Raw genomic sequence first — 27,866 nt, forward strand, 5'->3', positions numbered from 1 at the left:
TATTGTTTAGTAGTAGCATTACATCACTTAATAAAAGCTTAACAAAAGTTTTAATGCTTATCAATTCTAGAAATAAAATGTCTTATGTTACATGTGTAGTTATAACTTTACACTTCTAGGCGCTATGCGTCATTAGAAGTGCACAAAAAACCGGTTCTGGAACCGAACCTGTGGAACCGACCCGAAACCGGTTCCAGTTCCAGTTCCTACCCGATGGACTAAATACCCGGTTTGGGTATTTTTGTACCCGAATATCCTACCCGGTTTCCCTATTTGTATTTCCCAAGCGGTTCCTACCCGGATCCTAATTGTACCCGCTCCGTTCCTACCCGAAAAACCGGTTCCGGCGGTTTTTTTTAAAAAGGTCAAACACAGGTCAAACTAGCCGTTGGAACCGGTTCAAACGGTAATATAGCCGTTAGAACCGGTTTTTGAGACACAAAATAGCCGTTGTATCCGGTTTTTGAGACACAAAAGAGCCGTTGTAACCGGTTCCAACGGTAATATAGCCGTTGGAACCGGTTCTTGTAGCCCAAAACCTATATATAAGTTGTTTTCCAATACTTGTTTCACCACCAAACTCAAAAACAAACTAAAATACTTCTCATCTAGCAAACCCGACCATCCAACTAAATATTATTATGGCACCCATCAAATAAACTAACAAGAAGGCTAAGAAGAGTGTTTTTATTGAACCCGTTCCTCCTATGGAGGACCCAAATGTTCTTGCAGTCGTCACCCATAACCGTAACCAAGACATATGGAATAATTGGGATTTGGTTGTGAATGCCGAAGGTTATCAAAAGGCTCGTTGCAAACTATGTGGAACACAATTAAAGCACGATTACAACTCGACTTTGAGAAAGAACATCGATAAGCCATATTGCAAGGCGTTGAAAGGGATTGGCGCGACCGATCAAATTGACTTGGGTAAAGATGGTACACTATTTCGTTACAACACGACTCAAGTTTAAGATAGAATGGCAAAGTTCGTTATTCAACGAGGTTTACCGTTTAACCACTTTGATGACCCGGATTTGATGTCGTTGATTCGAGAAACTCTACAACCGCGATACAGACATGTAAGTCGTACTATCTTAAGACGTCACTGTATTAAGTTGTGGGAGTGTTTGGTCGGCACCACACGGGAATCGAGTATTTTCATTCTTTACAAGCCATGGTTAGTTTAACTACCGATGTTTGGTCGACACCACACGGGTTGCCCGAATCATACATATGTGTCACCGCTCATTGGGTAGATCCAGTGACATGGCAATTGATGAAACGCACCATCGCTTTTGAAAACTTCCCATTCCCACATACCGCCAAAAAATTGTTTGAATTACTTGATGAAGTTATAACGACTTACAACTTGAGAAATTAAATATTTTCGATTTCGTTTGACAACGCTTCAAACAATACTAAGGCGGCCGAAAAATTTATCATTAAATATTCACCACCTTGTTTTGGGGATTTTTTTCATGTTCGATGTGTTGCACATATCATCAACTTGGTTGTTCAAAAAGGTATCGACAATGAAAACATTTGTGACGATTTAAAATTCTTTAGACTTATGTTACAAGATGTCTTCAAAAGTGGTAAAAGAAGACATCTTGAATATAAGAACTATTGCAAGTCGGTTGAAAGAAAGTATTTGGGGCCGAATTGGGACGTTCCAACCCGTTAGAACTCAACTTGTCATATGCTAAAGTGTGCTTTTGCCCAACGCCAAACTTTACAATCTTTTCATAACAACCTTGTTGATGAACGAGAGGCCGATATGCTTCCGGAAAGTGTTTGGGTGAATGTCGGTTTTTTGTTGGGGTATATTGGCATGTTCAAAAACTCAACAACAAAGTTATCGGGAGTCTATTATCCTACTAGTTGTTGGGTTTTGCAAGAATTGTACTACGTGTCTTGCACTTTTAAAAACTTTGCGAAGAAAAACAAACTCTTCAAGAATATTGTTGCGGTGATGAAGGAAAAGTTCTTAAAATATTTTGAAAACATACCGCCAGTCTTTACTTGTGCCGCCGCATTAAACCCCTATTGGAATGTTCATGGGGTTGAGACAACGATTGAGGAAATATTCGACAACTTGGGTATGCACGAGATCGACCCGAAGTTGTCGACGGAAGCGAAGGAAAAGTTCAACAAAAACCTTCAAGACCTTTATGACCATTATTTTCAAATGTATGGTCCAAGCACGAGATCGTCTTTTGTGAAAAAAACAACAACTAGTAGGCCGTGCAATGACCCACTTATAAACTTGATGAATGCGGTTCATGAATCGGCATCTAAGAGGCAAAGAGGAAATACACCAACTAGCGAACTTGGTCGATATAGTGGAGCAAACTATGTTGAGGGCGCAACGGTCGACGAAATTCGCAATATTGATTTGTTGGCTTGGTGGAAAGGAAAACAAAACGAATTTCCCATTCTATCCGCCATGGCTCGTGATTTGTTTGCCGTACAAGCCTCAACGGTTGCTTCCGAATCGGTTTTTTCTCTTAGTGGGAGGGTGTTATCTATGCGAAGAACAAATATAACTCCCGGGTCTCTAGAGGTTTGCATTTGCCTAAAGGACCATTTGGATGCGGTGGATCGTGTACAACACAAGGCGAACTTTGAAGACGAAATACCAATAGAGCGTCCTATTCATGATGAGGAGGCGGATGACGGGCTATGTGACATTCGTCAATTTCGGGTCACTTTTGTTATGTAAACCCGACCCGTTTGTAACCCGAACATTTCAAATATATAAAATATTGGATCTTGTCATTTAAAATATATAAAATACATAAAATATTGTTTTTTTTATATTATGCATTGTTTGATCATTTAAACATACCCATTTTTATGCAAACCATAAAAGAATCTTTATACCCAACCCTTCACTCCTTCCCTATATATACACACCCATCTTCTTCATTTTACTCTTGCTACATCTCCAAAAAAAACCCTCTCAAACTCCATAGATTCAAGGATGTTATTTCTTATGTATTTTTGAAGTTTTGACTTCTCAAGTCAAACTAACTATAATCTTTCATTCTAACTTGTTCATCTAACATTACTAACTCTTGAATATGGTGGTACAACATATATATAATACACACCCCTTGTTTCCTTTATTTGTTACTTCACCGACTTTGGTTGGTTAAGTTTCGAATGTCATAAGGCAAGGCTTCATGGAGGACTTCGTGTTCTTGATATATATTTGCACACACATAACTTATTATACATATCACTTATGACTAACTTCTAACCCTTTAGTTTGTTCATCTTATTTACAAGTTCCATGGTGTGGGTTTGTATAAGACTAACCTCGGTTTAACCGAAACTAGTCCAAACCGGAAACCGAACTTTTGTTTACTAGTTTTATTAAAATAGTTGTTTAAACATGTTTATTGCTAGATTTGAGTTTCAAAAATCATTTTTACAAGTTCTTTGATATTAAGCATATGGAATTCATCTATGAACTCGTTGGGAGATGGAAACCGAACTAAACCGAAACTTTTGCTTAAAAGACTTGTAGTTAACTTTTTTTGTTGTAAAATTTAAGTTTTCTTCATTTATAAACCAATATACAAGTTCTATGATATTTGGGCATGTAGAAACCATCTATGAACTATTTGTGAGATGGAGACCGAACTATACCAACTTTTACTCGCTTAAGACACACAAGTGTGTTTTTAGTTATCAAGACTTGTATATTATTTTAAAAAATAGTTTACAAACTGATTTTAATTCTTTTTCTTAAGTACTTGGAATAGTTGGATCCAACTTGATCTCATAACATAGTTTGGACCGACAAAACCGAACACTCGCTTAACGTGCGTTGTTAGTTCTAAACAATAGATCTACGTACTTGGTTAAGTGTTAGTATGTTTTAATGAGTTATCTCATAACAATTAATATATTGGAAAGTTGACTTTGGGTTCGACCATTTGTCAAGACCCGAACCGACAACCCGAACACTCGTTAAAAACCCGTTTAGTATCTTTAGCCTAATGGAACTTGCATTTTAGCATTTTCCCCACCTTATTACTTAACATTGGTTAAGTAAATATTAAGGTTAGATACTTTAACCCGGTTTTGAGCAAACTTACATTTTTTAAAAGGGTTATTATTATAAATTCTTAAATAGTTACATTTTAAACCTTGAACTTTAATTGATTAGTTTTTGCAACAATTATTTTATTTAAAGACCTTCAAGACAACCTTTCTAAATCCAAGAATTTCTTTTATTTAGGCTTCATACGTTAAACTCGTTGTTCCGGTAAATCTCCAAATAATCAATCTTTCAAGTTTATTACTTGAACGTGAGTAACTTCATACCCCGTTTTCTATCTTTTATTTTGGGGGTGACATTTCAACTTATCTAAACTAAATGTTTTATACTTGGGTCTTAAACCACAAATGTTGTTGTATACCTTACTTGAATAATTGCTCGATTTGGTGTTCTATGCTTATTTGACTATGTGTTTATCGCTTTTGGATGGTGGAACTATAAATCCTAGACCATTTGGCAACCCCTCATGGCAAGGTGTTATTAACGTAATGCAATTAACGATAACTATAAAATCCTAAACTATTTGGCAACCCCTTATAGTTGGGTGTCGCTAACTTGTTAGCGATAACTATTTATCCAAGTTTATAGCTATTATTTATGGTTTTGTATACTAGTTTTGTGGCTTTTCATACTATATATCTATTGTTCAAACTTATGAATTGCTCACCAACCTTTGTGTTGATAAACTTTATTTTATGAAATGTTACAGGTTTGCATCTAGGTTGATTATGGAGTTCGGTGAAGAAAACATCACAAATACCGTTAGGATATTAGCAAAAATGAACAATATTTGATTTGCTATTATTTGTTATATTTTGTTGTATTTGAGTTATGAATACTTGGTTATGTGACATTTTCGATGTTGTGAAATGAAATGAGTTTGTTAAATATTGTCGCTTTAAATAGTGTCATGCGCTTATGAGCAATCGTTGCACCCCGGCATGTTCCGCCGCTTTTGGTCGGGGTGTGACAGGCTATCTTCCGATAACGAAGACGAGGGTGAAGACGAGAATGAAGACGATGGTGAAGATGAAGAAGAGTTGTAATTTGTGTCTTTTATTTGTTTTAGTAAAATTATTTGTAACAAGTTCAACTAATATTTAGTTTTGATTTGTTTAATAATAACTACTTTTGTTAGTCATGATTAATTTTTTTTACTTTTTTAATAACGACGAACATTTTATTTATTTAAACAATAACTATTACAAACATTATTAAAACATAAACGACACTAAACATAACAACTAAAACTAAAAAACAAAGTCCGTCGTTTTAATCCGGCGTTCTACAACGATTAAGCGTTGTCACCGGTTGTAGATGCTTGGGTTGTAGAGCGGGACGACTCTCCCACTTCCGCTTTTTTAGCATCCAAACTTCTTTTCTCTCGACAATACTTATTCGTATGTTTTCGTAATGTCGAGTTGGACCATGCTTTAAGAAACTTCGAGCAATATTTGCAACGAGCCATCTCTTATGAGTCGGTCATGAGACACAAATCGCAATGAACCCAAACATCGGGGCATCTTGTTGTTTCGATCACCAAAACAACGTCGTCATTAGTTGCCATTTGTTGTCGGTTTAAGCTTAATTGTGTTTTGGAGTGTGTTTTATAGTTTTGGAAGTGGTTTAACAAGGACACACCATACCTTGCTATTTATAGAATGAAAATAACCTAATTATAGTAAAAAACCGGCTCCAACGGTCAAAAACGGCTATATAGCCGTTGGAACTGGTTTCTAACGGCTAGATTATTTGAATTTAAAAAAAAACCGGTGCAACCGGTTTTTAAGTAATAACCGGTCCCGGTTCCTAAAAGTTGGCATTTCGGGGCATCGGTTCGGGTCGGGAACCGAACTGGTTCCTGACTGGAACCGGTGTCGTTTCCTACCCGGTGTGAAAAAACCGGTTTCGAACCGGTTCGGGTTTTTCAACTGTACCCGATTTGTGCACGTCTATACGTCATGTGGTGTCTAGTCAGAGTTATAGATTTTTGCAAAAAGATTGTGTAGTCATAACTTCGCAAAAATCAGATACAATTAGTCTCTCTCCCTCTCTCACACACACAAAACACCACCCTTTAAAATTATATACATAACTTTGAACCCATAATTTAACCCATAACATTTAGGGGGGTGGAGTAAGGGAGAGTTATGGGCCATAACTTTATATCTCCCATAACTCTTCCACTACACATGGTCTTAGAGTGAAGTAAGAAATGTCTATCGTTTTGGAAGTATAGACGCATCATAAGAACCATCAGTGTACTTTTTTTTAATTGGCCATCTAAATCACTTATTTGAGAAAGAAAATTAAAATAAATATAAGACAATACATCTAATCGTTTGCCACTCTAATTTTAGTTCACACATCTTGTCATATACTTCACTATTATTGTATGCTATAGTACTTTGTATTTATCCTTTATCAAGTGCCCACCTATTCATGTCACTAATTAATCTTTACAATACTTTATATATTTTTATATAAATATCTTGGCCGTACTTTTATTAAATAAAAAAGTAAGTTGTATTTAAATGTCCGTTTTAATATATATAATTATATGGATACACGTTTCTGATAAAGTTTATAATTATTTTTCAAAATTATAAATATTTACTAGATTTTCTTTTTTTTTTAACAATTATCTAAATCACTAACAACTAACAAGTCACTACCCATCCGATCATCCCCGAGTATGGAGATAATAAACTATTTATAACCACTACAATTTTTTTTGTAGTATGTAAGTTTCACAAATTCTTATGAATTCCTTTTAAAAATTCTTTAAACAAGCTAAACATAACTGAATTTTTGAAAAAGAAAAATTAATGAAAAACGTAAAAGAAAATGTCCATACATACGAGACACACGGCAACCATGTATCAGCTGGTTTGTCCATGAACGATCATGAATCCATCAACACAATGCAAACGTCCATGCATTGCTCATCGTTAAGTTTCACAGTTTCATATCCTTATATGTGGTCACTAAAAATGTTGTTGTATTTAATAAATATTTGCCAAGGCTTCGGCCTTTTTACCTAAAAAAATGTTGTATTGAAGCTGCTTTAACTTATAGAAAATACATAATTTATATTTATTTCATTTGATAACTTGGTGAACAAAATTACCAAAGGGCTTTGGCCTTACAGAGTTGGTGTTACCTGATGGTCGGTTAATTTGTATATGTTTTAGTTCGTTTATTATTTAGTTTTAACTGTTTATTAGAGAACTATCAATACTTCATACGTGTTTTATTGGATTTCAGGTCATAGGCGTTAAAGTACTCATTATGGACCTGTTGTGACACGGAATGAAGACCCGGGATGTCCAGCACGCAAATCGATGAAATAGTTGAAGTTGGCTGTAACAGGGTCCCATCGCGGTACGCGATGGGCCTGCTGAAGTACTCATCGCGTACCGCAATGGGTAGCATTTTAAAATTTGACTTTGTGGTCAATCGCTACCTGATGGTCGGTTAATTTGTATATGTTTTAGTTCGTTTATTATTTAGTTTTAACTGTTTATTAGAGAACTATCAATACTTCATACGTGTTTTATTGGATTTCAGGTCATAGGCGTTAAAGTACTCATTATGGACCTGTTGTGACACGGAATGAAGACCCGGGATGTCCAGCACGCAAATCGATGAAATAGTTGAAGTTGGCTGTAACAGGGTCCCATCGCGGTACGCGATGGGCCTGCTGAAGTACTCATCGCGTACCGCAATGGGTAGCATTTTAAAATTTGACTTTGTGGTCAATCGCGGTACGCGATTGGCCTTTGAAGACCAGAGACGGGATTTTGAGTTTTTAGCTTCTTTTTCATCAAGAGAAAACCCTAACTCCGTTTTTACAACCAAGAGGCAATTTCCAGCAGTCCTATAGGCGATTTCCACTACCCTAGCTCGTGTCAAAACTATATCTATGATCTATATCATCCGTATTGAAGATTCGATGATGTCGCGGCTCGGCTAGTCTCCTAGAATCGCACCCGGATGTATAGTTTGTAACCATTTACAGTTTTTCTCATGTGATTAAGAATACTTATGTTTTGTTATTGAAGATTGATATATGATTATTGATGTTTAGTATTTCTGTGTGTTCGGTCGGTTTAGGTTTACGTTGGTCTGAACGATCTGTTACCAGTTGCTAGATAATTAGTCATATAACTGTTTGATTAGATTGAATACGATAAAACGTACAATTACCCTTAACTGAGTCACACTGACAGTGACTGTTTGATAACCAGTGTCGTGTGTAAAGTAATTGTTGACGTCTAAGGTTTTGTCTAGTTGATCAGTTTTTAGTTAATCGTTAATAATCAATTTGTTAGGTTGCATGATATACTGTTTGGTTGCTTACTTGAATTCCTGGGTGTGGTTTGCTTTGTTAACTGCTTAATACTCGTTTACTTGTTCGTTTCTTAGTTCTCTTAATTTAAACTATTGCTTGTGTGATCATCACTAAAACCGTTTACTTCATAATATTAAATCTGTTACACGAATTGCATTGACCACATACTCCTTGTGATACGATACCCTACTTGCTCTATGTATTTAGAATAATTAGGTTTTTAATTGACTCAAACGACGGTCATCATTACCCTCTATCCTATGACCACCGGTTTGATCCCCACACATTGGGGGTTATTAGGTGGATTAAATAGGTGTATTTTTAGTAGTCATTCAAAAAAGTAATAAACAAACATATTATTTACAAATGCGTGGATTGTTGGTGATTTTAATATCATCAATACATTTTGGGTAATTTAGAGTCATTTAAGAACAAACGGAGAAAAAAAAGTGGGCTCCAAGGCCCTAGCCGGGGTTAATTATTAAAATTTTATTTTCCTTGTTTTGTTATATATTGGATATTGCTTCGAAATAAAAAAAATGTTCAAATTTGGTTGAATTTGATCATCATATTTAACTAGTGTTCTTTAGAACCAAAACCGATGATCAAAATTAACTTTGAGCTTTTTCAAACAAAATTTATAATAAAAATATAAAAAATAAGTTTGGTCTTAAGAACTAAAATTGTCCTTTAGTACTAACTTTGGGCTTCAAACTCAAAGTTATTCATAAAAATCAACGTTTTCTTCATTATTGAAGATGATATAACTGCAACGGTTATAGCAGTTATAATCGTTAACAGTCATAACATTCATGAAGGATTGCAATGGACAATGGTTTCCAATTATCGATTTTATGCTACGCGAAATAATTAAATATGAAAACCATGATATGAAAACCATGTACACGTGATTTAGAAATATATTCAATCATAAATGAAATCCAAAAACACAACATTGACCAAATCTAATTTATTTTAAAACAATTTTATAATAACCTCATATGGATGAAGAGGGTTAAGTTTTATTTCTAATACTAATTATTATTAAAATTCTTTGTAACTAAAAATAATATGATGACCAATCAACTGTTGATGAACATGTCTTAAAAGGTTGTCAAAAGATGAAGATTGAAGAGTAGCCTAGGCCTAAGAAGAATATAAGATTAGAAAATCATAGTGTCTATTCTTTAGAGAATAAAATAAAATACAGAATGTATTTATTTTATTGACCTAAAAAATTATGTCTAGAAAATGACAAATTAGTCACTGTTAGGTATTTGACTAGTTTAATAATCAAGCACTAATGAAGGAAGAATAAGAAAATATACCGTCAAGAAATTATAAAGATTTTCTTTAATGGAATTAAACTTAATAAATTATACGCATTTAACCGATACCAACAAAATAGGTTTTATCGTATTAAACATGTTAGAGACGACACATTTAACACAAGTATCACAAATACGACTCTTTTAACTACTTTATATCGTATGTTCATAAAATTTTAAGTTTAAATGTCAATAAAGAGGAATGATGGAGTCTAGCCTACTAATATTAATTATTTAAAAAATAAAAAAAACACATAGTATACTTTTTTTATTATCAGTTTTAATCATGTTTTAAACAGTTGTATAATTAACAGCCCCGTCCCACATTTAACCAAGTTAAATCCAGAAGAATGAAAAATGTAAACAGAAAATAGCTAGGATGACCAACTATTATACTTGTTCCATGTTTTGCATTATTTTTCCTTCAAAAAAAAAATATTTTCTATATTCATACCACTAAAATTAGTTGCGGAACAATGTCTTGGTGCGATCTTTTTTTTACTAATCTCCTAACGCTTTATCTTGTTTGCGGATTGCATCCAATGTCGTGACAAGTTAATGAGTGGTAGTTGCGCTAGCACACTTCCAAAGCAAGTTCTTGTTCAGGGACATTTGTGTTAATTCAATAACGTTTTCATAGCCTTAGACACGTGTAGTAAAGACATCTCTCATTAAAAGTTATGTACATAACTTTGAAACCCATAACTTCATTCATAACTTTGAGTGAGGCGGTGTAACTCTTCCACTACACATGATCTTAGAATATTTCTTTTTAAGGTTCTATATGTGCAATGTCCAAGGACATGCTGCCTATAGATACCTTTTTTTAGAATCATCCTTATCATCTCCATTCCATGGTCTTCACTCGCATTTTGCGGTTTAATAAATAAAATACTTAACGACGTTAATTTTCTTCCAAATTTCAAATTGATGTTTTAGGGTATTCTGTCGGAACGAGGATACGAATCGAATGATGCAAAACTTACCCGGAAACGGTGCTCCAAACAGCTTGATTTTTGTTAATTAAAAGCTTACTGGCTAAATTCACCACATAAGAATACACTCGTCTTTCGATCGTGCGATGAGATAAAACACGCTCAGTTTAAAAATCCAAATAGTAAAAGTCATGTACTCATCTAATTTCTCATCATTACTCTAGTCTGAAACTAAATACTATAAACATGAATCGAACATGAGTCAATAAAAATTAGCATAAAAACGGAAGATGCTTAAACCAAACTTTGGTGGGCTTTAACCAAACATTGTAATCTTGTAGATGCTTTCGTCATTGATAACGTTGTTCTATGGTAGGTGGGCCAGCACACGTCACTTTTCTTTTTTTGTTTCTTTTGTATAAAACGTTTTTCAAACTTCCAGTTTCATATGTTAATATTTGGTTTGTGGTTTTATTATGTCACATGTGGTCTAATATACAGTATACACACAATAATAATAATGACTTCACGAGGGTATAGTAGGATGTGCATTTAAGCTTCTCAACTCCATTTTTAATGCTCATTCATCCCTTTCTATTATTAATATTTACTAAAAAGTATTGGAATTTTGTGGTTTGTTTAGTTGGAATTTGCTACAATAGTTAAAAAAAATTAAGGAATCGGAGTGTATTAAAAGAATTGGAATTTTTTGGTTTACCTTTGTATTTCACAATCATTTGTTTTCGTACAAGTATTATTTACAACTTAAAGTATGTTGTCGTCCTGAATAACATATAACAACTTATGTTGTCCTTACAAATGACACGTGTTAGTTTGAAAATTTCAATATTTCCACACGGGTTAATAACCTAGTGAATAATATACTAATATTAATGAATTTAATTAAAGAATTCATGTTAAGAAAAATTTTTATAATCATGATTTTTCTATATTGAGATGCTTTGTAAAAACACATTGGCCATAAATTATTGCCCTTTTAAGTTTCATTATACAAAAAATAAAAAAATAAAAAAAGAAGAATATGTTGTAATTCTTGCTAGGAGTTAGAGAAAATATATGTCATTTGGGTTTGAGTCGTTTGACTATTGACTAAACTAAAGTACTTTGCGTATCAAGTAATAAGCCCAAAATAAGAAACTGATCAATTGGCCCAAAAAGCTTGGCCTGTTACAAAATCACGAGTTCAACAATCAAATTAGAGGTGTACAAAAAACCCGAACCCGGAACCGGACCCGAAATAAAACCCGGAATCGGTTTCTTTAATACCCGGGTTCTTAATACCTAAACTCGTACCCGACCTTACCCGTAGGGGTACGGATAGGGTATGCATTTTGGTACTAAAACCCGAACCCGAACCAGACCCGATTTGTACCCGGTAATACCCGAAAACCCAAACCGGTTCCATACCCGGAACCAGTTTTTCCAATACCCGATGTATACCCGAAAAATACCCCTAAAAGTGCAAATTTAAAAAAATCCTATAGGTGATGTGGCCCGGGACAATTGCGGGACCCAAAAATGTAAGGCCCCGTTCCCTGTAGCCCTACTTTAGCGTCGGATTTACTCATAAACACAGTTCTTACAAATCAGAGTTAATTAAAACTTTCGCGAAATATAAAACTTAACCGTTTATTACAAAACATTTAATCTTTTCCTTAAAACCAACTTAAAACATTACTTTTAAAACATCATTTCTTTCATCTTCAGATGTCAGTCGTTCAGTCCATGCCACGTGCCATCCTCATGCTAACTCTTCAGTCTGATCACCTGCGTGCATACTAAAAGTCAGCTACGCTGAGTGAGTTCTAGTTAATCAGGTAATCATACATTACATACACATATCATACATACTTACGTATCCGAAGATACATACTCATACTTAACTAGTTACCCTTCTGTTCTACATACATACTTACTATCATACATATCTACAATCACTAACCCCAGTCTACCGAGAGTACGTTCATAGTCTGCCGTCTATACCTGTACTCAAGGTCGTGAACAAGTAAAAGGTCCGCAGTCCTTACCTATGTTCATCGATTATGGTACGTGCAAGGTCCGCAGTCCTTCCCTATACCATCCTATATTAACAACACGTACAAGGTCCTCAGTCATTCCCTATGTTGCAACCTAACCATAGCACGTACGAAGTCCGCAGTCCTCCCCTATGCTACCACAACACAAATACAGCACGTGTAAGGTCCACAGTCCTTTCCTATGCTGCCACAACACAAATATAGCACGTATAAGGTCCACAGTCCTTTACTGTGCCGACGTCTATCTATAGTACGTATAAGGTCTGCAGTCCTTATATACGTTGACGTCTATACCTATAACACGTATAAGGCCCACTGTCCCTATCTACGTTTACATCTATCATCTATATCACGTATAAGGCCCACAGTCCTTAACTACGCCATCACCTGCCAAGTCCATGTCTAACGGGCGTTAGAGGGATTTGCCATCCTAACTCGCTACGTCGGACGTAGAACTACCATACTGTTCCTGTACCTGCATACACATTCTTCACATATACAGTTTATAGCATAAGAACACTCTAGGCGTTCTTCACATCACTCTATTAACAATCATACTCCTTGTCGGCACGTGCAATATCCGAAAATCGTTCACAGCCCTGACAAGCATTCATTCATAACAATCATACATCATCCATATATAATATTTATCTCTTTATTTATAACCTGACAGTACGCGTAATATTCGAAGATCGTTCGCGTACCGACAAGCAATCATTCATATCTATCACATATATCACGTATGGCATACACTTATCACTTAGGATAAATGTATTAACAAACACATCGAGTATGCACACAGCCCCGAAAACATAACGAGGAATGGGGCTAGAAACTCACCTGAACTCGGTTACTTCTTCTGCTAACGGTTACTCCTTCTTGAGCTGTGCGCGTCTAACTGTTTAATAATTACAGTATTAAGTACCGCTCTAGTCATCTCATTGCTACTTAATTAGTCTTACACGTCTAAGCTGTTTTACTTCATTAAATCATTACCCGGTTAGTTAATCGTTACTCATTAACCTTTAAAGGTATCTTTCATAAATTGCCAAACTCCAAGGGTTGTTATGTAATTATATAATTCTTTTCTAAGTCCAGGGACCATTCTGTCTTTATATTAAACTCCTAGTTCGTTACTTTGCCCTTAACGAATTGGGTAAAGAATCATCCTCTGATTCGCTAAGCTCCCATAACGAACTAGCTAACGAATCACCCTCTGATTCGCTAAGCTCCCATAACGAACTAGCTAACGAATCACCCTCTGATTCGCTAAGCTCTCATAACGAACTAGCTAATGAATCACCCTCTGTTTCGCTAAGCTCCCATAACGAACTAGCTAAAGAATCACCCATAACGAATCACCCATAGTTCTTATCCAGACTTTGACTCAAGGGTCAAAGTCAAAATCGTCAAGAACAGCAAATAGTCAACAGATCTTAGATGTGCAATTAAACCTTCGTTTATTAACCAAATCTCACGATTTTGGTATCAATGGAATCGTCTGACCAACGCCTACAAACCCTAACCATCAAATCAGCCAAACTTTCGATGTTTAAGGGGTGCGATTTAGGCATATAGGTTACGGGTTCTTTTAAGTTAACAATTAACCTATCAAATGCTAATCAATTCCAGTAATATTTGTTGTTTTGGGTTCGTTTATAACAAACTAACACAGATCTATGATTTCCCAAATAAAACCGAACCTATACGAACGATTTCTAACTATAAACGTACCTTGAACGAGTCGAACTACGAACACGGTTAAGCCTTGATGTTGTCTTGGTCCGTCACGACGTTCCAGCACCAACAAGCTCGGGTTTTCGCCTTCGGATCTTGGTTCGGGTTATAAGATGGTGTTGTGTGTGTTTTCTAAGGTGTAGGCTATGGTGTAGAGATTGATAATAATGGAAAGGATTAGGGTTTAAGGGGTATTTATACTCCCTTAAGCCCATGGACCTAAGGCCCATCTTTCCCTTTTGGTCCATAATTAAGTCCATCTAAAAGCCTACTTATCATATCATATTTATTATTATTATTATTATTATTATTATTATTATTATTATCCGAACGAAAAATTGGGATGTTACAAAAAAAGTTGGAATCCCGAGGATCAGTACCTCTGCCCAATGCGCATACGGGGCTGCAAATCCTATAGGCTATAGGTGATGTGTATTCATGATGAACCTTATGGATTTTCTCATAGCCCCATTTGCATGTTATTTGAGTTACACATATTTTCATGACTTGTTTGTGGTTAAACGTATTTCGTTTTCGTAAGGATTTGCTTTAATACGAGAAGGTAATGCACTCATGCCGAAATTTGTTGTAAAAGAAAAGATCATCAATATAATTTACTCATGCTCAATGTGTTTACAAAATGTAACCGGCATCATGTTAACAATGACCTTTATCGAGTAATATTAAAATATCAAAAGAAGGAAAAAAAATACCTAGGCCTATTTTCCGCAAAGTGTTTCTAAATGTTTTACCAATAAGTTATGGGTGTTTCAGGGTGTGACTTAAAAGGAAACCTAAGAGACGTATGATGCATACCGGTTAGTAAGGTTATCTCTTTGTGTCATTTTATATTGGACACCTATAGGGCCATTTTACAACTCATGTATAAGTTTGAGGGTTGTAGTGAAACTTTCCAAATATTAGAACTTGGTAGAAACTAGAAAGAATATGTGGTTCCAGAAACACCACATTCAAACCAAAAAGAAAATAAATTTCAAGAAATATTGCCAAAAAATAATAATAATAATAATAACAAAAAAAAATGGCATTCGCCTTGAATTTCTCCCTTCGGTCACATGAAATACCCACCGGCAAAAAAAGCTTCCCAAAATCCATCATATCTTCCACCAGAAAGGGACCCATGGTGTCATTTGCCGCTACTGAAGAACCACCCACAACCATGCAAGAAATTGAGCTTGAATTTGTAGGGGTAATAGTTTACTATCATTTGTTTTGACATTCGTATTAATTAAATAGCTTTGAAACCGTAATGAAAGTATAAGATAAGAATAATAATATTTTAAGATAAGCTATGGATAAAATTAGTTATAAGCAACTAAGCAAGTTATTAAATAATAAAACAATCATAATGAAAATGGGGGTGTTGTTCGGGTTTTTTAATTGTTTTCTGTTATAGGAATCATACCCGTTTATCGACCCAGTTAATCGGTTTCATGTTATTTGGGATCGGGTTTCTAAGTACATGTTGGGATGTATACTTTACAATTTAATTAACATTGGATTCAGTAGATAATCAATGTTTTAAAAACCGGTATTTTACTTGTACCGGATTAGACTAAAAAATGTTACAACCGGTTGAACCGGGTTATACCGGAAAGTTCAACCGGTTGAATAGTTTACCTTATTATTTCTTATAAATTCAACTTCAACTTCAAAAATAACCTAAAAGTAAATGATTTCATAACAAAAATAATCTAAAAATTAATCTATATTAAAAAAATAATACCAAAGCACTCAATTTTTAAAAAATAGTCCTAAAATTTACACGTTTGGATGTTAATTTTTGGGTTAAAAGTAATTATGGAAAAATATGGGCCGCAAATATAAAAAATTCTCATACTTAAAACCGGTTTGCCGGTAAAAACCAGTATTTTAAGGGGAAAAAAATCGCCGGTACGGTGTTCTAGCAAACCAGCCAAATATATCGGGCTCAAAATACCGATCTGCTATGCGAAATCCGGTTTAACCGGTGCAACCGGCCGGTTTGAACGGTTTTCAAAACACTGTAGATAATAACACAAAACCTTGTGTTATATGTGCAAATACATTTTTTTATTGTAAATTTGGGTTAACCCGATTAAACTTTCTTTAACCCAATTATCGAACCAAATTATACCTTCAAGTTTCGGGTTCCATCTTAATCGGGTTTGAGTTGTTTCAGGTTTCGAGTAAAAACGACACCCATAATTGTAAATGAAAAAATGATAGTAATAACTCATGGATCTCTAAAAACTTATTTTGTACAACATTTGATATTCAATTATTAATATATTTAGACATTACTAATGGGTAAAAGGTGAATTAGAGCAATTGAAAAAAATAATATATTTAGTTATTTGCTATGCATGGATTATGAGTATGTTTGGCAAAATTAGCTGGTAGCTGTAGCTGGTTACTGAAAGCTGTAGCTGTTAGCTGTAACTTTTTAGATATATTTGAATGTTTGGCAGAGTAGCTGAAACTTTTAATAAAATGTATAAAATTACTAAAATAGGCATAACGAAAAATAATAATAGTAAATGTATTTATTTTGGAAGGTTATTTAAGTAAATTAAATTACTAAAAGCTAGTAGCTCTTTCTAAACACTACTAGTTGAAGCTTTAAGCTTTTTCTCCTTACCTAAAAGCTTCAAGCTCCTTGAACCAAACAAAGCTTTTAATCGAGTATAAGTTTTTTTTTTAAAGCTTGAAGCTCTTAAAAGCTTCCTGCCAAACATACCCTATACGTGTGTAACATGTAATCCAGAGTTAGGGTATGTTTGGCAAAACTAGCTGGTAGCTGATAACTGTAAGCTGGAAGATGAAGGCTGAAGGCTAGAAGCTGAAGGCTGGAAGTTGGCAGCTGTAGCTTTTTAAATATTTAGGTGTTTGGCAAAGTAGCGGAAGCTTTTAATAAAACTAGCTGGGTTCCCGCGTGGTGCGGCGGAATGGGTGCACAACCTAATATCAACCGCATAATTAGTGTCGGTACATGATTCACCTGATGACAGTGCATACATAATCTGAATGTAGACGTGTAATTCATGGAAAAGCAAATGATGTCGAAAATCAAGAAACAAAGCTGAAATATACAGCAATTGCAAATAGATAATTTTTTAAACCAACATAGTTTGATATGAATCCCTTTCTGAACATGCACTGTTCTAATCTGAAACATTTTCTGACCTGACCCCTTTCAACTTAAAAGCGTACCGACACGAATCGAACTAATTTAACCTTTTTTGTATCGACTCGTTCTGACCCTAATTTGGTCTTACACATGACTCAAGTTCGTCTGACTCGACTCCTAATTTGGTCTTACACATGACTCGAGCTCAACTAACTCGACTTTTTACCGATCCTACCCGATAATCACGTAGTATGTTAATTTTTTAAAGTTAAAGAAGTATAACAATATCATACTCAAATTAAGGAAAATAAAATACTCATTTTTATGATGTAATTTGTTTAAAAAATTATTAACGTGTTAAAAAGTTGCTCCTAAAAAAGTCGTGGGGGTAATTAGTTTTGAATAAGGGTTGAATGTGTAACTATTATATAAATTAATAAAAGTTTATATAAGTTCAAGTACTAAACTTGTAAATTCATATGTAAAAGCTTATAGCTAGCTTTTTCTCAAACACTACCCATACTAGCGTTTGAAAAATGAGCTTTTTCTACCAATCTAAAAGTTTGAAGCTACTTCAGCCAAACAAAACTTTTTATTAAATATGAGCTTTTTTATAAAAGCTTCAAACTTGTAGCTCCTAAAAGCTTATAAAAGCTCCTTATCCTTGCCAAACATACCCTTAATGAATGAGTTGATGTTGTGGTGATGAAATGCAGCCAAAACCCGGTGGAGATGGGAAGTATCCGGTGGACAAAGTGTTGGCGGTGAGCGGAGAGAAGCTTCTGAGGACTATTATGGCGGATAACAAGCTTGAGCTTTACGGGACGTATGTATGTTACTTTACACCTCCACAATTAGATATTACCCACATTATAAGGAAGTCTTAAATGACATAAAAAACTTTGGTTAAAATTTGATTTTGTAGGGAAAAGTGATGAACTGTGGCGGTGGGGGAAGCTGCGGCACTTGCATCGTGGAGGTACGTGTTCTAACCGTTACGAAAATTTGGATAAAAAGTGTTTCGGGTCAACCTGACCACCCGCCCATTTCCAATTCTTTTTAAAAATTTGGATAAAAAGTGTTTCGGGTCAACCTGCCATGCCACCCATTCGGTTATTTTAATGGTTCTAATGTGTATTTGTTTTAACGTTGTTTCTTTTTATATTATGCACACAGGTTGTAGACGGAAAGGAGCTTTTAAATGAGAGAACAAATACCGAACTTAAATACTTGAAGAAGGTTTTAATTTTCATCCTTGCACACGTTTTTTAGTATCAATAAAGATCTTGCTTATCTTAACCGTGTTTATAAACTTGAGCAGAAACCGGAATCGTGGAGGTTAGCTTGCCAGACTATAGTCGGTAACAAAGAGAACTCCGGGAAGGTAAGCATTATGACAGTCACCATCTTCATTTTGGTTTAAAGGTGGTAAAATGAGCGTGTCAGGTCATGTTGAAACGGGTAATTTTCATACGAGTCGAAACATTATTTTCACTTTTTTCTTGAACTTTTTACTAGAGGTAAAATATATTGGTTTTAAACTTATTTCTGGATGATTTGGTTGAAATTGCAGGTAGTTATTCAGCGGTTGCCTCAATGGAAGAAGTGATATAAAAAATATGTATCAAAAGACATATTCCTATACTACCTTTGTGAATAAGTTCACAACAAAGTCAATTAATAATAATATTATAAGTACATGATTCATTTGATTAGTTTTGGCATGTGTATCAATATGTCATGTCTTACTATACTAATAAAAGAAAATGTTGAATTTTAGGTGTCAAGCTTATAATTCATCTAATTCTAATCTCTTTTCTCATTCATTATAGCTATTCATAGGGTCATGAGTCAAAACCATTTTGTCAAATGAGTTATAACATAGTGTAGATTTTATTCATTAAGTCTACATTTCTCCTAATTTCTAATCTCTCTTCTCATTCATTTTAGTTATTCATGGGTCATAGGTCAAAACCATTTTGTCAAGTGGGTTATAGCATAGTGTGAATTTTATTCATTATTGAATTAAGTTTCATTTTCATACCTGAGGCTTGACCTTATTACTTTTTTTTTTAATTTCTTGCAGATCAGCACATAACGTTTCCATTAAAACCATGCTATTTTAGAACTTTTTGTTAACAACCCGTTTGTTTTTTTTCATCAAATCTACATTAAATTAATTTATAAGTATTTTGAGAATCACAATTGAAATAACGGATCTAATTTATTTTTATTATTTCAAATCCCATGTAATACACGGGTTCAAAAGCTAGTGTGGTCTAATATACACACAATAATAATGACTTCACGAGGGTATAGTAGGATGTGCATTTAAGCTTCTCAACTCCATTTTTAATGCTCATTCATCCCTTTCTATTATTAATATTTACTAAAAAGTATTGGAATTTTGTGGTTTGTTTAGTTGGAATTTGCTACAATAGTTAAAAAAATTAAGGGAATCGGAGTGTATTAAAAGAATTGGAACCTTATGGTTAATTTAGTTGGTCAAAATAGTCATGTTTGATCTGTAAATTTGTTTAAAATGTTGGTTTGTTGTGGTAACTACGACAAATGTTGTGACGATTGTCGTAATCGTGGGCGACGACCAAGGGAATGCTGATGGTGGTGATGGAGCTGGAGATTCAGTTTTTTGTTTGAATCATTTCATTTTCTTTTTCAAAGAAATATTAAATTCTTTTTGTGACGAATTTAAAGCAGTACATTCCAATTTCATTTTTTCTTTGACCACTTAAAATTTTCATTTATTAAAAGAAAGCAAGCGTTTACATTGATACAAAAGGTAAAATTTTCATTTATTAAAAGAAAGCAGGCGTTTACATCGTTACAAAAGGTAAATGGATGATAAGTTGTGATGCTAGCTTTTTTTGAATAGTCAAACTAAGTCATTTAAAAATAAAATTCATAGAGCCAGAGGTCATAAGTCATAACATCTCTATTTCTGTCGACGAGATATACCATGTTTGCTGCAAGGCGTGTTTAGACTTCATTGTGGAGCACACAATACATTGTAAAGAGCTCATGTGGTTCAAACACCCATATGATTTTGGTAGGGATTTCTTTCATATGAACTAATTATGCAAACAAAATAGTAAAGAGTAGAAAAGATTTACTCTGATGAGTCTAAGTAACACCCCTAATTAATTAATTATTAGGTAAACTTCCATCATTAGGACTCATTTCAAGGTTTTTATGTGTATTATTATCATCTTATATTTTGTCAACTATCGCTTTGTTATAAGCATATACATATTTCACTACATATTAACATTTTGAGTTTAAGAATGAAATAAACAATATATTAATATTAATGAATTTAATTAAAGAATTCATATTAAGAAAAAAATCTTTAAAATCATGACTTTATTTATAGAACTCTCATTTGAGATGCTTTAAAAACCACATTTAGCCATAAATATTGCCCTTTTAAGTTTCACTATAGAAAAAAAAATTGAAAAAGAATATGTTGTAATTCTTATTAGAAGTTATATACACTTGTAGAGAAAAGATATATCATTTGGGTTTGAGTCGTTGATAGAGGTGCACAAAATAATCGGTTCCGGAACCGACCCGGAACCGGTTCCTACCCATACCCTACCCGCCGGTAGGACCAGGTATAGGATTTCTCCTCGGAGCCGTACCCGGAACCGGTGGAAAAAACCCGGAGGAACTGGTCAAAACCCGACCCGGAACCGGTCAAAACCCGATCAAATGCCCGACTATACCCGGAACCGGTTCCTACCCGAACCTGGTTTGACTTTTGTTGACCATACCAGGAACCGGTTCCTACCCGGTTCCGGGTTTTTTAAATACCCGATTTGTGCACGTCTAGTAGTTGACTATTGACTAAACTTAAACTTGGCGTGTCAAATAATAAGCCCAAAACAATAAACGATCAGTTGGCCCAAAAAGCTTGGCCTGTTACAAAATCACAAGTTCAACAAGTGGATTTTCAAGTTCAATTTTGGTCTCAGCTTGCTTATTTATCTATTAATAATTATGTATTTATCTATTTATAATTAATTATATATAACATAATATATATTATTAAGTTATATTATCATAACTATATGTGTAATATATGTATGTACATTGTACATTATACAAAAATAGTTATATGAATAATATACTAGTTTAAGCTCACAATCAAATTTGGTATACGAAGCTCAAGCTCGTCTTTAAATAAGGTTTATTTTAAGCTCGAGCACATATAAGCTGGCTTAATTAGCGTTTTTAACAAGCCGGTCTCACATAACACGCTCGAATTGTTCACACCCATATAATCAAAAACATATGGACTGTCAACCGAGTGGTATATGTACAGATAAAAAAAACTATTTAAAACGATCAAATTGATTGTTGTTGCTAGATATATATAATTTGGTGACTACCTTATATATTGATACTTGGGAACAAAATTACCTGATGTCATATTACTAAAGTATCATGTAAATGATCACATTCGATATCGAAATCTAACAACCTAAACTCGGAATACAAGATAATACCATAATAGTATGGTCACACTAGAAAAAATAAAATGCATACCCGATTGCGCTCTTAGTCTTCATGATCACTCCGATTTAATATCCGGACCAGAAGCTTTAGATCCACCGTTGTTTTTTAAGTCACCTTTTAACTATATAGGAATTCAGTTCAGTATGCATTTTAATATTACGATTAACAATAAATGCATATAAAGTGTATTATTTAGTACCTGTTGCAGTAGTCTCTTTTGGTACCTATAGCCCTGGTTGGATTAGAAAACAAACATATTATTATCACTATCATAAAACTAACAAAACAAAAGCTTAAAATTACATATATAGGGTTAGTTTCATTACAGAACTCCAAAAAACTTAAGAACTTTGAGAACTCTTGACAACCAACAGTTGTTTTGAAATTTTTATATATATTATTATTATTGTTAAAGAGTAGTTTTGTCATATTTTTAAAACAAATTTTTGATTACATATGTAAATCACAAGTTTACACTACACTATAATTACATTATGTTATATACTCCCTCCGTCCCATTAAAGTGTCCAAATTTTCTTTTTTATTTGTCCAATTACAAATGTCCACTTTCAAAATTTATTAGCCAATTTCCAAGTTTACCCTTAAACACACACAACTAACATTAATAAACAATATTTATGAACCCAATTTCTAAGGGCATTATTGTCATTTGGTAAGAAAAAAAAACAACAATTTAATCTACCTTAAACTTTGAGTTTTTCAAACCAAGACACTTCGGCCGGGACGGAGGGAGTATATAATCACACTACTTGATTCTCACAGTTAGCACGTTAATTTTATTTGTATTTGATCCAAACCCTATATGGTCTAAACTTCAAGAATTCCTAACAACCAATCATTTTATTTCTTTATTTTATAATATGACATGACCAAACTACATACAATAAATGACAAAACTACCCTCCAATCATATTAAACAAATAAAAATTAAGTAAATAAAATGATTGGTTTTCTTAAAGTTCTTAAAATATTTGGAAGTTCTAAACCGATCCTGATACGTATGTGTGTATTTATATTTTACCTTGTCTGTACCATATATGTAGTCACAGTAGGTGAAGACAGACGCAAAGTTGCTTTGACTTTGACCTCCGACATAATGGTGATAGTCATGGTAATCAGCACCACCATAAAACGGGATATATTTTGTTAACGTCCATGAAAAATCATACCTGTTATAATACAAAATTCCAACATTAGTTTACCCGTTCATTAACATTATACTGTTGTTTTGGAGGTCAACCGTCAATGCGTAAGATATAACTTATAAGCATACTCAACTAGTCAACTTACCCACTGTGAGTCTCAATGGCCTCAATCTGCCTCAAGGCAACCCACAACCAGAATGTAATCATGTGGCCCGGGACAATTGCAGGGCCCAAAAAAGTTGGAATCCCGAGGATCAGTACCTCTGCCCAATGCGCATACGGGGCTGCAAATCCTATAGGTGATGTGTATTCATGATGAACCTTATGGATTTTCTCGTAGCCCCATTTGCAATGAAGAAATCTATGTATCCAATAATTAGTATAGTCTTCGATAAGAAAGTAGACGATCAGTTGTAACGTAATCTCCGTTAATGATGGTAAAGGCAAGCTTGTTCTCACACCAATCATCTACAAATGACAAAGTATATCGCATAAACTAGTTATAATGTACAACTAGAGTAATCATGTTATCTGTAACGATAAACATAAAAGAGATCATATAATCACTTCATTGCCTTTTTATTTTCTTTAACCGGTTTTTATCAATATATTACATTTGATCTTGATGATGATCGAGATTCGAGAGATCAAAGATTCAAATCACAATTCACAAATCTGATCTCTCATCGGTGACATACACAGATCAATTTTTTCATGAATAACAAAAACAAAATTGAAGCGAAACTTAATTAACTAATCTCATTACTGTGCAAATGTGCAATAACAAATCTGATCTCTCATCAGTAACAATCACAATAAACTTGAGAAATATTCATTATCTCGTTCTTCGTGAATAACAAAAACAAAACTGAATCTGAACTTAATTATCAAATCTCATTGCCGTTAATATTCGTAATCATGAATCTGATCTCTGTCAGTAACGTTCACAGATCAAAAAATGAGAAACATCATCGTCTTCTTTTTCATAAACAACAAAACGAAATTGAACCTGAGCTTAATCAACTAATCTCATTACTGTGCAAATTTGCACTCACGAATCTGATCTCTCATCAGTAACAATTACAACAATCACGGAAACACCAAAATGAGAAACGGCATTATCTCCTTTTACACAAATAACTAAAACAAATTAAACCCGAACTTAATCAACTTATCTCATTATACAAATACTTCATAGCCTCTTAATGATCCTTAAGAGCTAACCTTAAGTCTGAATGCATCAACCGATCAGACTTAAGGTTACCTCTCTTCTTAATGGCCATTAAGATGTTATCTCTTAATAGTTCATAGCCTCTTAGGTCATTTAAAGGTAACAACCAATCAGACTTAAGGTTACCTTTAAGAGGTAGCATCTTAAAGAGAGGTAACCTTAAGTCTGAACGAATTAATCAGACTTAAGGTTACCTCTTCTTAATGGCCATTAAGATGCTAGCTACTTCTTAATGGTCATTAAGTGGTAACCTTAAGTCTGAATAAATCAATCAGACTTAAGGTTACCTCTCTTTAAAATGCTACCTCTTAATGGCCAGGTAACCTTAAGTCTAAATGAATTAATCAGACTTAAGGTTACCTCTCTTCTTATTGACAATTAAGATGCTAGCTACATCTTAAGTCCGAATGAACCAACCAATCAGACTTAAGGTTATCTTAATGACAACCGCACACTTACTCGAATCTAAGGATACGAGACGAGCTGCAACGGTCCAACCACGAGCACGAACGTGCGCATAACATCCGCGTAGCATTTAAAATGATCACGCAACGAGAGCTTAACTTTCGGTTGAATCTTATAACCAGAAACGTAATCACGGAACACGAGTTCCGTAACGACGTAGAAGAGAGGAACGAGAGTGAAAATAATAAAGAGGAAGAGAATGTTGTGGCAGTAGACGAAGTAATCGGACTTGTTAACGGTGTAATCGAACCATAAGGTTTCGAAGGAGGTGAGAGATCGGTTGAGGCGTCGTGGATGGAGGCGTAGGGTAACATTTGGATTTGGGGATCGGTGGCGATGAAAGTGATGAGGAGTGTGAGTGTTTGTTTGTTTGTTTGTTCGTTTGTTTTGGTTATAAAATAATGGGGGGAAATGAATGGACAACTGGGCATGTGGTGGTGTGTACGGTGACTTAACATTAAAGGGGTATAAATTTGGGGCAGTTTTCTCTAGGTATTTAATTTTTTATGACTGAAACTTTTTAAAATAATCAGATTTGATCAATATTTTTTAAACTTTAGCTAAGGTTAGGAAAAAATCAAAATAGTCAAAAGAAAAAAAAATCGTCGGATATGACTGTTTATTATTACGTCGGAAATTTTATAATCAGTCAGATCCGTCGAGAAATCTATATATGTGTCAAAATCTATATATGTGTCAACATCTGATAGGCTATACTAATCTGTCGAATTAGTTCTTGTTTCCGTCGGATCTGACGAAATAATATGGGCATTTTGGGAATTTTTCGAAACAATGGCTATTCTTGGAATATGTTGGTCAAAGTTGGTCATTTTGAGAATTTCCCATTTTTAACTAGTTTCTCTAAATTTGTGTGTCGTATGGGGAATATGACGGCAATTTGGTTGGTATTGGTTTGGTCCATCGCCTATATTAAACATTTGTGAGGATGTTTGTATGACTTAACGGATCACCGTGTTACAAAAATTATAAGAAAACTTTTTTGACAAGAACGTAAAATGTGACCAAACCAAACAGACGATTTTACAGTTTACACTTTTTAAAACATTGAAAACTTTCTCAAGTGACTCTACAACATATATCTTTTGTCGCTTAGTAGTATTATGGTTTGTTAATTGATTTTTATCGTATTTTTTAATCTCAAATGTGCGTATTAGAGTCAATCCCTTTTGATACAAGTATATAGTGTTTGGACGGTTGATACAGTGTTGGTGTGTGGCACCGACTGTAGAGTGGATGTTTTGCTTCATTATTCGTAGTGTTTTTGACCGTATGGAGGTTGTTTTATTGCTTGGCCGTTGTGTTTGACCACGATTTGCTAATATAATTTGGCTTGAATGCTTGCGGTCGATTCATGTTCGCTCCACCCTTTCCCCTCTCTTCACTCACAGTGTCTATTTGTGGGAGTTTTTGTACAAGAACACCAACCATTTCTGAAGAGGTAGGTCCCAGCAGAGCCCAGTTGGACCCGCAGGACTCACCTTGAAGAGAGACGTCTGCGCAGAAACCAACTGGATCCGCAGGACCCACCATGCTCAGAGACGTGACGTCCTTACGCGCAGTACGCAAGCTGTTCCCGCAGGAAATGCCTCCCAATGGTGAAGTACTCCGCCTGTTCCCGCAGCTGCGGATACAAGCCATCAGGGAAGGCCACCCGCGCAGCAAGGCTACACGCACAAGGCACTTAGCTCTCAATAATTCAGTAGTCACCTGAAGGAATGAGCAAAGCCGGGAACAATCCCGCACAAAGGCGGGAGGGGGAATACTCCCGCCCAAATGAGCCAGTCCGTACGATACTGGAGGATCTTTTGTACTGTACCTGACGAGGTATGAGCAAAAGATCTGACCAGAGATACGACAGCTCATTGACAACAGTATGGCGAGCAGCATGCTCTTGTACTGTATGTCACTATTAGCCGCTGCCTACTCACCAACTCCTGTCATACCACGTGCATAGCCTGCAGTTGGTGGAAAAGGAATAGTACACAGCAGGCCTGGTCACTGTCAGCCGCTGCCTACCCACCAACTACCAGCATGACACGTGCGTAGGCCACAGTTGGTAGAACAGGAATACTATTCAGCCGGCTACACCTTCTTGGAAACCTACCTTCGGCTATAAATACCCCAAATGGTATGATCATCTCATCTTATCTTGTATCTTATATCTTATACCTGATATCTGCTCTAGTAATCTCTTAATATACACTTATATTCAAGAGCAATCTAGTCTGATTCTCACGCCGGAGGGTGTCACAAGGAGGTACCCCCCCTTCTCAGTGACAAGCTCACGGTGTCTGTTTTGCAGGTTATCAGAAGAACCATCTTTGCCGGGTCTAACCCCTCGTGGGAAACATCTATTTAACCCCCAGATTATCCGTAATCTGCCCGGGGTCATTTAGTGTTTCTTCATTGGCGCCATCCGTGCATAAAAGCTAGAACTTCATTTCTTTTCAGTTTTTTCAAACTTCTGGAAAGATGGTTAAAGAAACTCCGGTAACCACAACCCCATCTACTGGGGGGAATACCGGCGACTACACAGTTTTTACGAACACTACCCCAGTTACCCAAGCTGGGGCAAGTGCAGTAAATAATCTCTCACTAGGATTCACCGATACCCAGTTAGAGAGACAAAGAACGAGGCTCCCCCGCCAAACACTCGATGAAGTTAAAGCGTGGGCGGAAGCACGTCAAAAAGTGAGTTGGATGAACGCTTACGTTCACTCCAACAGCCTGAGGAATTCGGAGAGTACTTGGACGATGATTCGGAGGAATCCGATAGTGACGCAAACCCTCGTCATAGGGCGAAAGGGAAGCGTAAGGAAACGGACTCCCAACCG

At 35.1% G+C, this 27,866-nt stretch overlaps 1 protein-coding gene and 1 pseudogene across 2 annotated transcripts; one reads left to right on the top strand and one right to left on the bottom strand.

Moving 5' to 3' along the window:
* Positions 1-15,517: 15,517 nt before the first annotated feature.
* LOC143586358 (photosynthetic NDH subunit of subcomplex B 3, chloroplastic-like) lies at positions 15,518-19,344 on the top strand. The gene is made up of 6 exons (XM_077067922.1): positions 15,518-15,693; positions 18,330-18,443; positions 18,539-18,592; positions 18,790-18,852; positions 18,935-18,997; positions 19,187-19,344. The coding sequence occupies exons 1-6, from the start codon at positions 15,526-15,528 to the stop codon at positions 19,220-19,222; spliced, it is 498 nt and encodes a 165-aa protein (XP_076924037.1). The 5' UTR covers positions 15,518-15,525; the 3' UTR covers positions 19,223-19,344.
* A 2,690-nt stretch (positions 19,345-22,034) lies between these two features.
* Positions 22,035-25,325, bottom strand: LOC143586360 (methylsterol monooxygenase 1-2-like; annotated as a pseudogene). Its single transcript, XR_013144698.1, has 5 exons — positions 25,006-25,325; positions 23,461-23,783; positions 23,192-23,339; positions 22,349-22,381; positions 22,035-22,270 (listed from the first exon to the last, which is right to left on the bottom strand). The product of XR_013144698.1 is annotated as a methylsterol monooxygenase 1-2-like (transcript).
* Between the last annotated feature and the right edge of the window lie 2,541 nt (positions 25,326-27,866).

Source organism: Bidens hawaiensis, unplaced genomic scaffold (assembly GCF_021521415.1).
Source record: "Bidens hawaiensis isolate Kalapana, Puna unplaced genomic scaffold, B.hawaiensis_p1.1 tig00034616_1, whole genome shotgun sequence".
Classification (NCBI taxonomy): Eukaryota; Viridiplantae; Streptophyta; class Magnoliopsida; order Asterales; family Asteraceae; genus Bidens; species Bidens hawaiensis.

What these genes read in the sequence shown, in the direction of transcription:
- LOC143586358 (XM_077067922.1), top strand. Translation starts at nt 15,526, where the DNA reads ATGGCATTCGCCTTGAATTTCTCCCTTCGGTCACATGAAATACCCACC. An exon ending in TTGAGCTTTACGGGACGTAT is followed by an intron (nt 18,444 to 18,538) that starts GTATGTTACTTT and finishes TTGATTTTGTAG; the next exon opens with GGAAAAGTGATGAACTGTGG. An exon ending in ACAAAGAGAACTCCGGGAAG is followed by an intron (nt 18,998 to 19,186) that starts GTAAGCATTATG and finishes TTGAAATTGCAG; the next exon opens with GTAGTTATTCAGCGGTTGCC.